General features: G+C 43.8%; 2 protein-coding genes across 3 annotated transcripts in view; one reads left to right on the top strand and one right to left on the bottom strand.

Annotated features, from left to right (window-relative positions):
* ATP6V1A (ATPase H+ transporting V1 subunit A) overlaps positions 1 to 5,123 on the top strand; it is a 28,816-nt gene extending 23,693 nt beyond the window's left edge. For both annotated transcript variants that reach the window (XM_010718761.4, XM_010718772.4), the window contains exons 13-15: positions 577 to 671; positions 1,818 to 1,989; positions 2,871 to 5,123. In XM_010718761.4, coding sequence (XP_010717063.1) covers positions 577 to 671; positions 1,818 to 1,989; positions 2,871 to 2,963 — 360 coding nt within the window. In that variant the 3' untranslated portion in view covers positions 2,964 to 5,123. The remainder of the gene's footprint in view (positions 1 to 576; positions 672 to 1,817; positions 1,990 to 2,870) is intronic.
* A 469-nt stretch (positions 5,124 to 5,592) lies between these two features.
* Positions 5,593 to 9,780, bottom strand: DUSP12 (dual specificity phosphatase 12). The gene is made up of 6 exons (XM_085236503.1): positions 9,218 to 9,780; positions 9,019 to 9,132; positions 8,828 to 8,946; positions 7,513 to 7,609; positions 6,667 to 6,853; positions 5,593 to 6,104 (listed from the first exon to the last, which is right to left on the bottom strand). Exons 1-6 carry the CDS (start codon positions 9,466 to 9,468, stop codon positions 5,943 to 5,945), a joined length of 930 nt encoding a protein of 309 aa, XP_085092629.1. The 5' UTR covers positions 9,469 to 9,780; the 3' UTR covers positions 5,593 to 5,942.
* Positions 9,781 to 15,812: the final 6,032 nt, after the last annotated feature.

The raw sequence follows: 15,812 nt of genomic DNA, 5'->3' as shown, positions 1-15,812 counted from the left end.
CTTCCCTGGACATAAGAACTTTATGGAAGGGAAAAATTATTTTACTTTAGGTAGGAAAATGATGTTTCAGCATACCTCATGCCAGCACCATGCATGATTTCTGTGTCTGTTGGCACATTCCTATCTCAAAGGAAACTTCCTTTTCACTGTTCAGAATCAGATAGACCCAAAATAGATTTATTGACTTTTTGTTCATCTTAATAAGCCGATGTAGTAAATTGGCTGTTTGATAGCAGGGTGTGAGAAATAACCAAAAGACGGAATTCTACTGGAAGCTACATTAACTTTTAGTGTTCTTTCTCTTAATGGTTCTTCTCCAGGACATAACACATTTTAAACTAAAAGAGTAGGTTTAGAGTAGGTATTATGAAGAAATTAATCACTAAGAGAGTGGTGAGATGAGAACAAGCTGCCCAGAGAGACTGTGGATGCCTTAGTGTAGAGGAAGATGTCTCTACCTATGGCAGGGGGTTGGAACTGGATAGTCTTTTTATGTCCCTTCCAGCCCCACCATTCTGTGAATCTGTGATTTCATGTACGTAAGTACTGAACTAACAGTGGACCTTACCTTTCTAGGCTTCTTTGGCAGAAACAGACAAAATTACCCTGGAGGTTGCCAAGCTGATAAAAGATGACTTCTTGCAACAGAATGGTTATACGCCTTATGACAGGTAAGATCTAAATGGCTACAGTGCTGTCTCGTTCATGTGTAGTCTGGATTTCGGCTGCTATTTTATTCAGAAGCTAATCAGTGCAGAAGTGAATTTTACTTGCCATAAACAAATGATAGAACAGAAGCCATTGAACAAAGTGTTCATATTGTTTTACCCCAAGGCACGCAGACCTTTTCCAAATGCAGTCGCACTCTGAGTTTCTTCAGCCTTCAACCACTGAAATGAATACAGTTCAGTTAGTTTTTGCAATAGCATTTCCTCAGGAGAAGACAGCCATTTTGTTTTCACAGGCAACACCCAAAGTCTTCCTGTTTGTTCTAGCAGCAGATGATTGCAAGTAGCTGAGAAGTTTGATCTGTTAAAAAACTTACTAGATTTTTTTCCCCCCTAGTGCCATGTTTATCATCTTCCCTCACTTTTATTTCCTTCCTCACTATCCTTTCATTTTTAATACCCCAAAGTGTGCTTTGAACTTCTGCTCACTCCCCAGCCCAGGTAGCTCAGGAGGTTTGGAAATATTTAATCTCTAAAAACTTAGACGTGCATCATTTTGTATGGTGTGTGCTTTTAATTATGTTATTAGGGTAAGGTATGCTTTTATGTGATAGGGAAGCACAGGAAGTATCATAATATACTGTATAGATAATAGTGAGGTACTTTCCATCGCAGTCACCTATCCATTTTAAAAAACAAAAACAACTGTGTGTGAAGCTTCTGGAGTGCTCTTATCATAGAAAAGCTTCCTTTCCTGTGAGCAAAGAAACTTGCAGAGCTGTCAGGCTCTCCCATGCTGCTTGCAGGAAGCCTACTCCCATAATGGACAAAACAGGAAGGAGGAATTCTGCTGACTGCTAGTGTTTTTCCTTTCTCATTTGCAGTGGCATAGATTGAGATGTCAGACTTGTATAGCAATGGTTACTGTTCTATCCCATTTTGTCCAGTGTTTGGATGCTGTTTCAGAAACCTTGCTTCAGGATAGCCCCATGTTTTTAGATAGGTCAATCAATAGTCTGTCTCCTTTGACATGAAGTAGACTAACACTTTATTTCAGGTGAGAATTCAGAGTTGTTGCAAAGGCAGGAGCAAAGAGTAGTCCTGTTAATTGCTCCAAGATGCCTTACAGATCCTCTTCTGTTTCATCAGATTCTGCCCTTTCTACAAAACAGTGGGAATGCTTTCCAATATGATTGCATTTTATGACATGGCACGCCGTGCTGTAGAAACCACAGCCCAGAGTGACAATAAGATCACGTGGTCCATCATCAGAGAGAACATGAGTGAAATCCTCTATAGACTTACCTCCATGAAATTCAAGGTATGCTCATAAGGAACCAGCTTGGGTTACTCTGGGGGAGTTCTCAGTGCCTCTAAGAGGCTGTAACTTAAAAGTAGTTATCAGTTGCCATAGATAAATGTCTGTGTACCTAGGTTACTCATCTTTGTAGAGTGCAGCTTTCCTACCCCTATACTTACGCCAGCATCCTCTGGATGAGTTTTAGCATTTGCTGCTAGGACATTAACCTGTGATGCAACCTGATGTTGAAGTAGCTAAGGAATATAAAGTATGATGGTTATTTTGTGAAAACTCTTTTAAGCCATTGCTAGTACCGCCAATCTTTCAGGAACAAATACCATGAGATAACTGCATGTAAATGTAAAGTGTTCTTGTGTGCCAATGTCTTCTACTCCTGCAGGATACTGGCTTGTTTATGCAACAAATAGATCCCTAGTATATATTTCTAGAATAGCAAGAACAGAACAAGGTACACCTGGGCACATAAGCTTGCTTGAGAGCTGGTTATGTACAGATAGGGAAATAATCCTTTCACTTACAAACCCTGGCTGTGAGAAAACACTTAGCATGCAGCACAGCAGTGGACAGCTTGGCTGAAAAATGAAAACCAAAAGATGAATGCGTGTTAAGTAGAGATGGCCCTCTAATACAGTAATAGTTATGAAAGAAAGTGATATTTCCTGGGTAACAGGCTAAGAAACATAAGAATGTAAGTGTTCTGTAGTCTGCGTACCTCAAAGACAATTAGTAGTAGTGTAATCCACACATGTAAGTACATTTGGCCTGTGTAGCAGGTGTTAATCCTGAGGTTAAAAAAAAATAAAGCAGTGGCAAAACAGGGTTGTCTTAAGGACCAGAGGCTTTTCAAGACTGATCTGTACACTCGATGTATTGTTTTTCAGGATCCCGTCAAAGATGGTGAAACAAAAATCAAGGCAGACTATGCTCAACTGTTTGAGGATATGCAGAATGCATTTCGCAGTCTGGAAGACTAGACTGAACCTCTGTGACCACTCTGGTTTGTCCTCTGAATTCCTCATCTCAGCTCCTCTGCTTCCCTACCTTACAAGAATGATGCAACAGTACTTGAGTTGATAAATAGCCCTATGTTTCCCTCTTCATACTCAGTGTCTTTACAAAACATTCCTTAGTTTGTGTTTGGCATTGCTTTGTGTGTCTGAAATAGTGAGTGATGTGTGAGTGGGCCTGGCTGAGTGATGAAATGCTGTTGTACACTTCTAGGGTGGGAAAAATTCACCTTGCCCTCCCCCAGATCATTTGGTAACACAACCAACTGACCTGTAGTGGCAGAGGAGGTGTAGATCTCAATGCAGTCACGCGGTACATTCTGAGCTGGCAGTGGTAAGGGCATTTAGGTCTAGCACTTTGCTAAGTGATTATCATGAAACAGAATTTTTGACCATATTCTGACATGACACGTTGATATAACCAAAGTTCTTCCCTACAACGTCCCTTCTGCAGCCTTTGGCTGAGTCTGTTGGTATTAAAATGTGGTAGATCTGGATCTCTCCAAGGAAGGACTGACTAGAAGATGAGCATGTGTGAGTAGCCAGTATGCTTTTGTACACTGGAGAAATAGAATTTTATTTTCCTACTTACTACAGATAGGACTGTTGGATGGAGCACCAGCTAAAGTTGAAGCTGTAGGTGCTCAAATTCCAGAATATTTTTGCCTTCTTGCCTCCCACTCACCCCATAATGTTTCACAACACTCAGCTGCTTTAGTTTGTGAAGCTTGTTACTGCTGCTTTGTACTATGACCGTAACAAGATTCCACATGTGTGGACCAGGAATATAATCTTTCCTAGGTGGTGCTCTCTACCAGCTCTTGCCTACCAGTGCAGTGTCCAGGTGGTGTTTAGGAAAGAAAAAGTATGTGCTTAATCTTCCTGCTCCACCTGCGCTCATTGTGCCTGTTTGGCAGTGGCACAGATGGTCCTCATTTCTTGTGTAGAAAGATTCTGAGATGCTAAACTTCTGGGGGTGGGTGTTAAAGAGGGGAAAGATTGACAGTACAAAATGTATTTACTTCTGCCTTCTTGATTATGATGCAAGAGAAGCTAGCAACTTCTGCACCATGCTCTGGAAGCACAGTCTGTCAAGCAACTGAAACTCTGCTGTGTCTTGGGCTTGTTGGCAAAACTAGTATGAGATGAGAAATGAGTGTAGGGCAGCTTTTCTGTCAAAATACAAGCGCCAGCATTCCTATCATTGCTGCAGAGAGAGATGAAGATGCTGCCATACGTGTTGGTCTTTGACTCTCTTGTGTCTGATGACATCTAATACTTCTTTGTTGTGCAACACTGTAATGCCCAGCTGGATGCCAGCTGACATCTAAACTTGTTATGGTCATGAAACAGTAACAGTTGGAGATGCCACTGGTAGTGGCAGGGCTTTGCATTAATTCCACACTGAAGTGTTTTTTCCACCAGCTGCCAGCTTTGAACGGCAATGGTGAAAGGGTATCTTGGCGCTAAGGACCAAATGCTGCCACTTCCATTATGAAATCAACTCGCTGTTTGCCATGGAGAGCTCAATTGAAACTTAAGTGGATTTACTATGTTTAGCTCTCCCAAAATAAATTACTATTCCAGCTGATATTCTGGTAGTGAACAGTTAAGTTTACAGTTCACCAAACTTTCAGTGTATGCTGCTTACTTAACAATGAGCATGTGTGAATGAGTAGTCACCTTTTGAGCCCTTGCTGGATTCCTCATTGTTTGTACCCTTCACCACTGTACTATGTAGCATTTCATGCTAGAAAACAGATGTTCTTATCTCTTTAAATAGAGGATGTTATAAACTTTACAGAAGATGTCTAAAATAATACAGTTCTAATATTTATTGTGCTGTACCTGGCCCTGAAGTGTGACCAGTTCAAACAGTTTCATATATATTTTTGTCTTTTTTGTTTTGTGTCTCAGTTTTCAGTGTTGAGATTCTGATGTTCACTGTGTACTGCAAGTCTTCCCTCCACAGCTGTGGGAGGAATGAAAAGATGGGCAGAACCCAACCACCTACTTTCTTGTATATTTCATAATGTATGTTGCTGGAAATTGTGTAAAAAACAAACAAACAAAAAAAACATTTAAAAAACTGTTGGGAGTCAATGAGAATAAAATGGATTTAACGTAGATCTTACCTGTCCTCTTTTCTGATGTCAAACCAAAGCTGTACTACAGTGGCATACACAGATCACCATGAGCAAAGCTTACTGCTTGCTTGAAATCTTAATTCATCATTTTGGGATCTCTTTAACCTGGGATAGACAACTTAGAAGGGCATTTAACCTCAAGTCCCCCATTTCAGTACAGCTTACGCGATCTCCTCAGACATTACATGAAGAGAAGAGTTATACTGTAGGATATACTCTTAGGATAGATTTTTGGAACTTTAGCGTAAGAGAACTATAAATGTATCTTGCTTTTCAGTGTTAATCCAACAATGGTAATGGGGCCGTGTTATGGCACTTCACTAAGCCTTACAATCTTTCCCTCCCTGTATACCACATGAACTTCTGTAGCAGAAGGCAAATAGTACTGTTGTCCACAACCTAGAACTAACATGATAGCATTTTTTTTTTAAATTAAATAAGGATTAGAATTTGTAAATAACATTTTTATTCAGTCTGTTGCTATCAACATCATGTTCAGGCACTTTTGTACATCTTTGACCACTGCTTAACACATCTTTGATGGACATGCTTTACTCTTCTTATATACATGCATTTATTTTATATGTAAATGTGCATATATATATACATACATACACACACATATATATGAATGTATACATCCTGTATTTTAGATATACTGAAAGCAGAAATAGATCAGGCGCTCAAGTAATTCCTCTGTTTACAAAGGGATGGAATTCTCAACCTCTGTCCTGGCAAACCCACAGTAGTTAGGATTTCTCTGTGGTCAGTTAGAGATCCATTGAAAGAGGCTATGAGTTCAAGTTTTGGTAGTGTGGAAGTTAGCAACTGACAGAGTTCTCGCTTCATCCACTCGACTTTTGTGTATCTGGAAGGCAGGGGTCACCCAGTGGCCGCAAGAACACTGCTCACCCCACCAGCTAAAGGAACCCAGCTTAGACGTGCATTTGGGACACAAAAGCTGCAAGAAAAACAAATGATCCATTGTAAGATACATGCAAGTGTATTCTATGGTACGGCAACCTGCACTAAAGCTAGCTCTTGTATCATTTCACAGAAGTTAAACAGTCTGAAAAACAGTCCAAAAAAACCCAACAGCTATATATAGACACGGCTGGAGCTTGCCATGGCCTTGTGTGTGATAGGCAGTTGTGCTGGCAGAAGGGAAGGCATGGAAATGCAGCTGCTCAGATCTGGTGTGGTTCCAGGACACTTGCCATTCTCAGACATCAGAAAGCCTCAGTCAGTGTAAGACCATGACAGGTTTTATATGTCTCACAAACTCTATTATACTAAAAACACAAAAAAACCTGTCAAACATCCTTCCTGGCGTACTAAATCCAGCAAGATCACCAGTTCGTTTCCTTATACAGGGATATTCTAACATTTGAGAATCTGTTCATAAGCTGCAAAACTGATGCAGGAGAGACTGGGAGACCTAGGATGTTGCCTTGGGGCCTTTGCATCAAGGAACAGCAACAGTTTGTTTTACCTTGGCTAAAATATCCTAAAAATGCATTTACCTGTCCTTCCGTTACTCCTAGCAGTGCTGGCTCCATCCACTGCACAGGCTCAATGAAGTAAGAGGTGCACTTATCAGGGCCACTGCCACGAAGATGCATAGACTCTGTTATTCTCTTGTGAGCAAAGGCTGTTGGTCCACTTCCTTCCACGTGGGACAAAATGCTGGAACTACGGAACAGAGCGCGCCTGTTCTCCGTGACAGAGGGGGGAAAAGGTGAAACACTTTTTTTAATGGTGAAGCTTAGAGAGCACAGGGACAAGGACCTTTTGACAGTAACTAGATAAATAGCGTATCTTTTCATAGGCAGGCTGACTCCATTTAGGGCTGCATCTTAACAAACCTTACAGTTTGTGTAGTCTTGGGCTCCTCTCCACCACTGTATGCTGTTTCTTACATAGATCTGTGTTTAAACAATTCCCTACTACTGAAAGTTTAAGCTCATATATTTGGAAAAAAAATATCTACACATAAGGAGCAACAGGATCTTTTACCTGTATTTTAATATAAAAATAGTTAAAATTTGGTCTTTTTTTTTTTCCCTTGGAGAAAGCAATTCTCAAAAACAAACTAGAATATATGACTGCAGATCAAGCAGCTTTACACAGTCAAGCAGAATTACACCTGCCTGCATAATGTGGCAAGTTAGGGTGCACAAGTGCTGCACAAATTCAAGTTTTGAATTCCATAATGTGTTTAATTTCTGTGGCACATACTGTATGGAAACTTACACAAGATCTTATCCCTGTTCCAAAAATAATGACGTGACCTCTGATTTACGCAGGCTATTTTCCTCTCAAGATCATTTCAAAATGACATTTTGTGGGAAATACGAAACGTTCAGTACCTGCATTTCCTGCATCTGTAGAGAACTTCTGTGTTTGGAGTCTGATGTGCATTGGTTGGATCAACAGCAAAGACTTCTTGGGGTAAGTCTTGAAGTTCTGTAGAGGGGACAGTACTGAGTCATGAGTCAGACTGATAAAGGCACCAATACATTCCAGTGAGAGAAGACAGCATTCTGCCCTGGTCACCATATGCAGAAGTTACCTTCTTCACCTTTTTTGCTTTGGCAAAATAGATCCAAAAAATAAATGAAAGACCTCACCCATTCCATTAGGCGAGTTCAAAGCAAAACAGTTTCATCCCACCACACATAAAATAGGCATTCATTTAACACAATGAAAAGGAATCTAGGATTTAGACTGAAGAAAGATAAATACTTGCTTTTTGCTCTGTTTGGGGGAATGATCGGTTTGGCTTGATGGGTACATAAAAAATAATCAGGAAACAGCAATTTGACCATTATTTCTGCATCTTGACAAAGAAAACAGATAATCACAGATTTTTTCTTAGGTATGCCTCAGAGACCCTATTATCCTCCACTGATGAGTTATTAGAGATGTGATGTGAACATTTGTCTGGCCAATTCAAGGCTCAGGTACTTCGAGGGCACCAATCCGAGTCAGCAACAGCAAGCTCTCTATGACAGCATCCTTCTGATATGCTTCTTTGCATTTAAGAATGCAAAGCTCATCCCACCTGAGATATCTGGCTATGGAAGGACATTCACCAGTTTGCTGTCTGTGCAGAGATACAGCAAATAAGCTCTGCAGTGAGTCTTTTGCATTGTTGTTCCTTTTTTTTTTTTTTTTTAACAATCTCTGAACCACAGCTCACTGCTGTAGTCCCATGCTGTCCTCACACAGCATGCCAAACACAAGGGGTCTACCTGATCCACAGCCAGTTAAATACAGCCACAAGCCACAGCAGCAGGGGTCACTGATTATAGCATATGGCTTAAGACTGGTAACTGTCATAATTTAAAGCAGCTGCACATCAGAAAGTGGATGCCTGGTGCTGTCCAATGCAGCATAAAGCAGAATGCATGGCTGCCACGGGCACAGCCACACATGAGCACTCAGTACTCCGTGCAGGAGTCAGCAGCAGGACTCACAGAATCATTTGAGTTGGAAGAGACCTTTGAAGGTCATCCAGTCCTACACCCCTGCAGTGCACACTCCAGCCTGACCGTGAACGTCTCCAAGTACAGGGCTTCCACCACCTCTCTGGACAACCTGACTCATCCCAAGCTCAGGGTTCAGTGACACGGTGTGGCTTTTGGACAAGGTATCCCCCGGCCCCAAGGCTGCCCCACTCACCGGAGAACCTCTCCGTGAGCACCTGCAGGCGATGCTGCTTGTACAGGGCGCTGCTGCTGTCCACGGCACAGCCCATGGCCTCGTAGAGCTTCAGCTGCCTCTGGAAGCCCGGAATCACCCTGCGGTGCGGGAGAGAAGAGCAGACTGAGACCGAGTCCCTCCGGCCGGGGTGCCGGGAAACGGGCACTCACTCGGCGTCGGGTTTGGCGGCCCTGACGGCGGCGTAGGCTTCCTCCCAGCCGAGTCCCTGGCTCTTCATCAGGTACGCGGTTACCACGGCCACGCTGCGGCTCACTCCGGCCTGGCTGCAGGCGAAAGGCGAGACGAGGCGAAGGCTCAGAGCAGCCCCGGGGCGGCCGGCCCAGCCGCACCACCAACCCCGGCCCTCACCACCGCACGAGGACGGCCCCGCCGCCCGCCCGCGCCGCGCCGATGAAGGCAGCGCACTCGTCCAGGCGGCTCAGCAGGTCGGCGCCGGGCTCGTCCAGCGCCCGGATGTACAAGGCCTGCACGCCCGGCACCGGAGGAGGCTCCTCCGCGTCTACCGTCAGCACCGCCATCACCCCCGCCGCCGCCAGCGCCTTCGAGGACGAGCACGACTCCGCGCCCCCCACGTACAGCCCCGGCAGCACCGGCACCATTCCGCCACCCCGACACCGGCCGCGGCCCCGCCCACAAGATGGCGGCTTCCGGCGGCCGTCGCCGGTCCGAAGATGGCAGACGCTGACCGTGGGCTGGTAATGCGGCAGCTAACGGAGGCAGGCTGGAGCAGCCGCGGCCCAACGGGGGGGTTGGATTGAACTGAGTAGAGGTGAGATCAGTCACTGCAGGAAGATCCAGCACCTATGCTTTTTCTCAAGATTTCCGCTATCGTTGCACCTCAAATTAGCGTGCTGAGGAAAGGAAGCTTGAAGGAGTAGTTATCTGGGAAGCCTCTGGAACTGGCACCAGTGTGTGAATCACCTTCTTGGAGATTAACGCAGGGTTCTTTCTTCATCTGAGCTGAGCCACAAGAAAAATCTGCTGGGAAATTAAATCAGCTTGCTTCTAAGATCTGCTACATGATTGCATCTACATAAGTGACACTGAGGTTGACTTGCAGAATAAAGCAAACACTTTAAGCTTTAACTCTTTCCAGATTGAAGCTTCTCATTTAGGATTCAAACTGAAAGCACATTTTTAATGTCACAGGTTTTATATTTCTGGGAAACTTTTTATTACAAAATTGCCAGCCTGGCAATGCTTCTAGCTGTAAGGTAAAACCAAATCCAGACCAAATAATTCCTTACAGGCCTTGTGTGAAACATCTGAAGAACTTCTTGCCTCTAAAAGTTAAATGCCTGGCCCAATGTGAAACCTGTCTCACAGCTCTGTTTTATGCTGGCTGTCACGCAACAAGTGGAATTTGAACTGCAAAAGAGGAATTGTAACTAACTCCAGATTTCTATTCCAGTCTCTTACTTATAGCCAGGCTATAACTTGCATTCATAACCGAAATCCAATCCAGTGTAGACAGAGGTAACATGTCTTCCCGTAATCTCCCTTTATTCCAAGATTTGTTAGAAGTGATGACATGGAAGTTTATGGGGAGATCTCAGTTCAGCCACTTTTTGTGCCTGCCATGAGGTTCAGATCTGTTGAGCAGTGAAAGGTGGCAGAGCACTCGCTTTTACTCCTTGTTCCGGTTTCAGATGAGGGTAGAGTCAATTTTTTTCCCCTGTAGTTGATGTGGTGCTGTGTTTATGATTTTGGATGAGTGCAGCTTGATAGGCATAGACCAAAGCCTAGCATGTTGCAGTGTCTTTTTGGATCTGACAGGGGATGGCATACCTTTTTCAACTATTTTACTACTTTTTCAAGATTCTGCACTTGCTCAGGGCTGAAGTTCCAAAGCACTGGAGGTGCCCATTTTTCTAGGTGCCTGCCCATATCCTCCCACCCTCTCTGCCATTCATAACTATCCTGCCTTAGGGCAGATCTCTGGGTGATACATAGTTGTTTAACCTTAAAACCTGGAGCACGTTCAGGAGACACAGCAATAGGAACATGTTGGTTTGAACATCTGGAGTATATTCAAAATTCTCAAGAACTGTTGTAACTTGGTTGGAGTGAAAGGGAAAGGAGAAGAAGCAGGGGAAAGTGTTTCCCCTTGTCTCTCTCACAGATTGGTTCCCTGCTAAGAAAAGATGAAGAGTGTAATTGTTAATATGTTTCAGAGAGATGGTTCCCCATGTACGGAGATGATGGCAATGTCGAGTATGTACACCAGGTTAGTCTCACAATTTGTACTTTTATCATATAATAACAAAGGTTTGCACAGTACAACGAAGTGATAACCTTAATCCAGCCCACAGAGATGATTGACAGCACAACAGGGACATAGATAGACAGTAAGGTGCTACATAACACAACTCTGAGAACAAACACAAGTCTGATTAAAAACAACAGCAAAACCAACAGCATTGTAACGAGTAACTACTAAACTAAAAATACGTATATAACAATTTTGTTTTAACATGCTGGGGTCAGATATGGCAATCTTTCAGATCCAAGCCATTCTATGATCCTCTAATCTATAATTCTCTAATTCTATGATCACAGCCTCATGTTGAGCACCTAAAGGACTGTTGTGATTTAACCAGTAAGCAGCTCTGCACCATGCAGCTGTTCACTTGACCCCCCTGGCAGTGGGATGGATGAGAGAATTGAGGGAAAAAAATGGCAAAACCTGTGGATTGAGATAAAGAAAGATTAATAGGACAGAGAAGAAAGGTAAAATAATAATTACAATGATATAAGAATACACTAAACAAGCGATGCACTGTGCAATTCCTCACCACCCACTGATGCCCCCCACTGATGCGGATGCCCAGACAACCTCTGAGCAGCGGCAGCCGCCCCTGGCCAGCTCCCCCCAGTTTTGTTGTTCAGCTCAATGCCATATGTTATCAGTCATACCTTTGGCCAGTTGGTGACAGCTGTCCTGGTTCTATCTCCTCCCAGCTCCCTGTGCATGTCCAGCCCTTTGCTGGCAGGGCAGTGTGGGAAGCTGAAATGTCCTTGGCTCTGTGCAGTGCTGCTCAGCTCAACTAAAACATGCATGTGCTATCAACATTATTTTCATCCTAAATGCAAAGCACAAGCTACTGGGAAGAAAATTATGCTAGCCAAAAACAGGACACTCTCATAGATGAGAACGCTCTGTGTTAGCAGGATACCTGTGCAAAACATTACCATGCAACACATTTACAGTCAGAACTTTTCCTTCTTCTCTCAAAATATCCCATCATTTCACTTTCTCCTCAAATCTTTTTCCAAAGTGGTCTTTATCACATAGCTGCAAGATTTTCACAGCACAGACAGAAAGGCCTGCATGTTGCTTAGCAAGTTTCTGAGAAGAGGTAAAATGTCAAGATTACCATAGAAAGAGGTATAGTAATGTTCTCTCATCAGATGAGATGTGTAATGTTACCCTACCTCTTCTGTATTACATAAGAGAGCCTGAAAGCCCCAATTATCTGTCACTGGGAGGATTGTTCCTGCAGTACTCTGTACCAGACAGCAGTAGGCAAAAACAGTCTGCAGGCCCCTCCCAGATCCTTATAGGATGGCGTCTGGCCATGGAGATGGAAGGGGGGATATGAAAATGGTTGTCTTTGATCTGATAACGTGAGACTAAATTCTGTGGTAAGATTGTTATCCCCTTCCAGCAGGAGAGCTGGATAGAGCTGGGCACTGGGGAGCGGCTGTCATGCTGAGGGACAGATCACAGCAGAGATCTGCTGAAGATGCTATCCTATGCTCAGCTCTTCAAGCTGTCATCTTTGTGTTGGAACACAGCACCTTTTAGAGTTGTAGAGCTTCCCAATAGCCCAAGGGGCAGACCAAGATGTCTCTTTGTACTTTAGGTGAGCCTAAAGGCTTCTGAAAGCATAAGTTCACTGCAGCTTAAAGTTTGCTGTCATTCTGCCTCACCTCCCATGTTTGTGTTGCTGGAATGTAACTACGTGGTGGCCCTACCAGCTGGCTAGCCCTGCTGAATTTGACCTCTGTGGCTGGATCAATTTTCAGTGGGGTCAGTTCCCTGAGCTGCCTCACTACCCTGTGGCATAAACCTGACCTCTGAGGATGGGTTAGGGGAGACTCTGACAGGTCTAATTTAGATTATTTTAACTACACAACTGCATTATCTATGCAAAACCTCCTTGTCTGGTTACCATTGCCACCAGCTAGAAATAAAGGGTCTGCTGAAAAATCCTTAAAGAATTCAGACAACTTTTCAATAAAAGCCCCTGTAATCTGTCAGGGGAAAAAAACCAAAACAAAACATACTGAAAAGAAAGAGAGGTGGAAGTTAAAACCAGATAAAACTGTTTGGCCCTGTAGCTGCAAATGTAAGTAACAGATGTGGCAAACTACTATGGTGAAACATTGGGTTATTTAAGTCTTGAGGGGTTGAATAAAGTCAGCAGGCAACTATATGTTAGTGAAGAGACTATGAGTTTGATGGCAGGGACATATTATACAGGGATTGGATGAGTACTAAGAGATGTTTAATTGTGTCTGTGGGCCTTCAAACTGTACATTTGTAGGGGTGAACAGTAGCATCTGTGACTGTTTTTGCAGTGACGGAAGCGGCAGACAGGGTTCAGGTGCAGAAGGGAGCGGTGTGGTGCAGGCACCGCACCCTGCGTGCATCATTTCCCAAAGCTAGGGATGGTGAGAGAACATGAAAAACCTGCAGTTTCAAAGTGAAAATCTGTGGTGGGGGAAAGTACACGATTTGTGGGGCAGCTTTGTGCGTCTGGGGTGTGCTCCCTAAACAATGTATTCTCTTTGCCTCCCTTTGCTGTGCTTGCCACCTGCAACTTGAACATATGGTGATGGATCCCGAGTTTGCTCACAGCTCCCAAAATAGAATAAATATTATTTTCGGTTTGATTTGCAAATCAACCTTCTCCACTGACCTCTGCCTCCTCCCCTCTTCAGTTCTTGTCTTCTCCTACGCCACCAAAATTTCTAACCGTTTGTTCTACCCCGGGTTCTGGGAAGCTGTGACTAATTAAGCTGCTTAGGCAAGCTCAGGTGCAAAGCAAAACAAATAGGAGGACGGACTGCTGCCCACTCCCTCCACTAAGCACGTTCCACCTCAGCATGTGCTGTGAGGGAGGGCCTGGGCGGGAGAAACTTCATGGAAAGGAAAACCCTTGCGTACACATAAACCACTTAATGAGAAGAAGAGTCTGCAGCTTGCAGATGGCATGTGGCAAAGCTATGCCAGGATGGTGGAGTCACCATTCTTGGAGGTGTTCAAGAAATGTATAAATGAAGCATGTAGTTTAGTGGTCATGGTGGAGTTGGTTGATGGCTGGATGCTCTTAGTGATCTTTTCCAACCTTAATGATTCTATGATTTTATGATTCTATGGGCTGATAGGTAGCGACATCTTGAGTCATTCACAAGAGTCAATAACACTGAGTTTCTGTATCCTCCTCAGATCTCAGTGCAGCCTGAGCTTTGGGAGCCCTCTTTGCACTTTTTTGAAGGGCTATAGTGGAATTTCTTGCCCCTTAGAGAGGAAGTGCTTCTCAGCTCTTTGCTGAGCTTTCTGGTGGAAGCTGGACAGTCCTACAAAGTAACCTCTCACCCCTCTGACAGAACCTTCTGGATGCTGCTGTGCTTCTAGAGGCAAGTATAATTTCAGATTTCTGAAAGACTGCTGTTCCCAGAATTAGACCCTGTGAGTCTGTACAGGACTTCACGTGTCTATTTTTATTAATTAACATTAATGTGTCAAGAGGAAGGATTGCTGCATCACTGTGAAGGAAACCTCAAACACATACAAAGTTGGCTATCAACTGAGAGAGAAGCTCTTACAGGGGCTCCAACAGAGGATTTTTGAATAGCCCTTATGGGTGGGATGTTTCTATCTGTTTCCGTGCCCTTAGTACTGCAGACATGCAGCTACTTTGCATGTCAAAGCAAAGGGAGAGTTTCTCAACGGCACATTTGATGCTCAATTACAGAATAGAGCATGACAGCTCTTACTACCATGTATTAATAACTCTTCTTCACTTTATGGCTTTAACAGTTGCAGCAACCAACATTTATGTTGACATATTACCTTCAGCAGTGCAACACGAAAGAAGACTAATCTGATAGTGCCAGGTCACTGAGCTGACTTAGAAGTTTTTAAAGTGCATTTCTTCCACCAAACTTGCTGCCCTATTTACTGGATTAAAATGAATGAGCTGCACTGTGTTTATAACATTTCATACCTACCTCTCTCTTGATGGTCCCAGACTCTCATTTTTCTCTGTTACAGTACCATTCAATGATCTGTTCGGTCCTTCTTTCTCCATCCTCCCTTTGAAACAACACCCACAGTGTGTCCCAAATGGAAAGTCAGCCCTGCATAAGTGTTAGACATCATGGCTGTATCCTGGGACAGAGTCAGAACAACCTCAGCAGTCACAGTGCTCATGCAGTTGCCCCTGCCCTTAATCTCTTGTCTCGCCAGTGGGGCTGTGCTTCCACATTTCCCATCCACATCGTGCAGCAATCCACAACACAGACACAGAGAGCAGAACACTGGTTCCTACTGGGGGCATATGGGCCCAATCTCCCAGGTGTCCATTACTCAAAGGTGCATTCCTCTCTCTGCCTGCAACCTACACAAGTCTGAACTGGCAGGTTTTAAATGGCATGTCAAGATCTCGTCCCTCTGGCCTTTCTGTATGACCAGTGGGCAGCGATTGCCAAGAGCAGGTGTACAGTCAGGAGTTTTACATGCACTGCACTGAGTGCTGCACTTCCACTGAAGCGTGGTCAACGTCTGCAAAGCAGGAGAGGCAGAAAACATCTCAGGTGTTCAATTTTAAGATATAGTTGAGGTACCACTTTGTTTTTACAAACAGTTCTGTGAAACAGAAACTTTTAAGCAAATACAGTGTGAATCGTTTAGTAATATTTTAACACCTATAAT

This window comes from Meleagris gallopavo, chromosome 1 (genome assembly GCF_905368555.1).
Source record: "Meleagris gallopavo chromosome 1, MGAL_WU_HG_1.1, whole genome shotgun sequence".
In the NCBI taxonomy this organism is placed as follows: domain Eukaryota; kingdom Metazoa; phylum Chordata; class Aves; order Galliformes; family Phasianidae; genus Meleagris; species Meleagris gallopavo.
The sequence above is the reverse complement of the archived record's forward strand: the minus strand, read 5'-3'. Positions and strand labels throughout refer to the sequence as shown.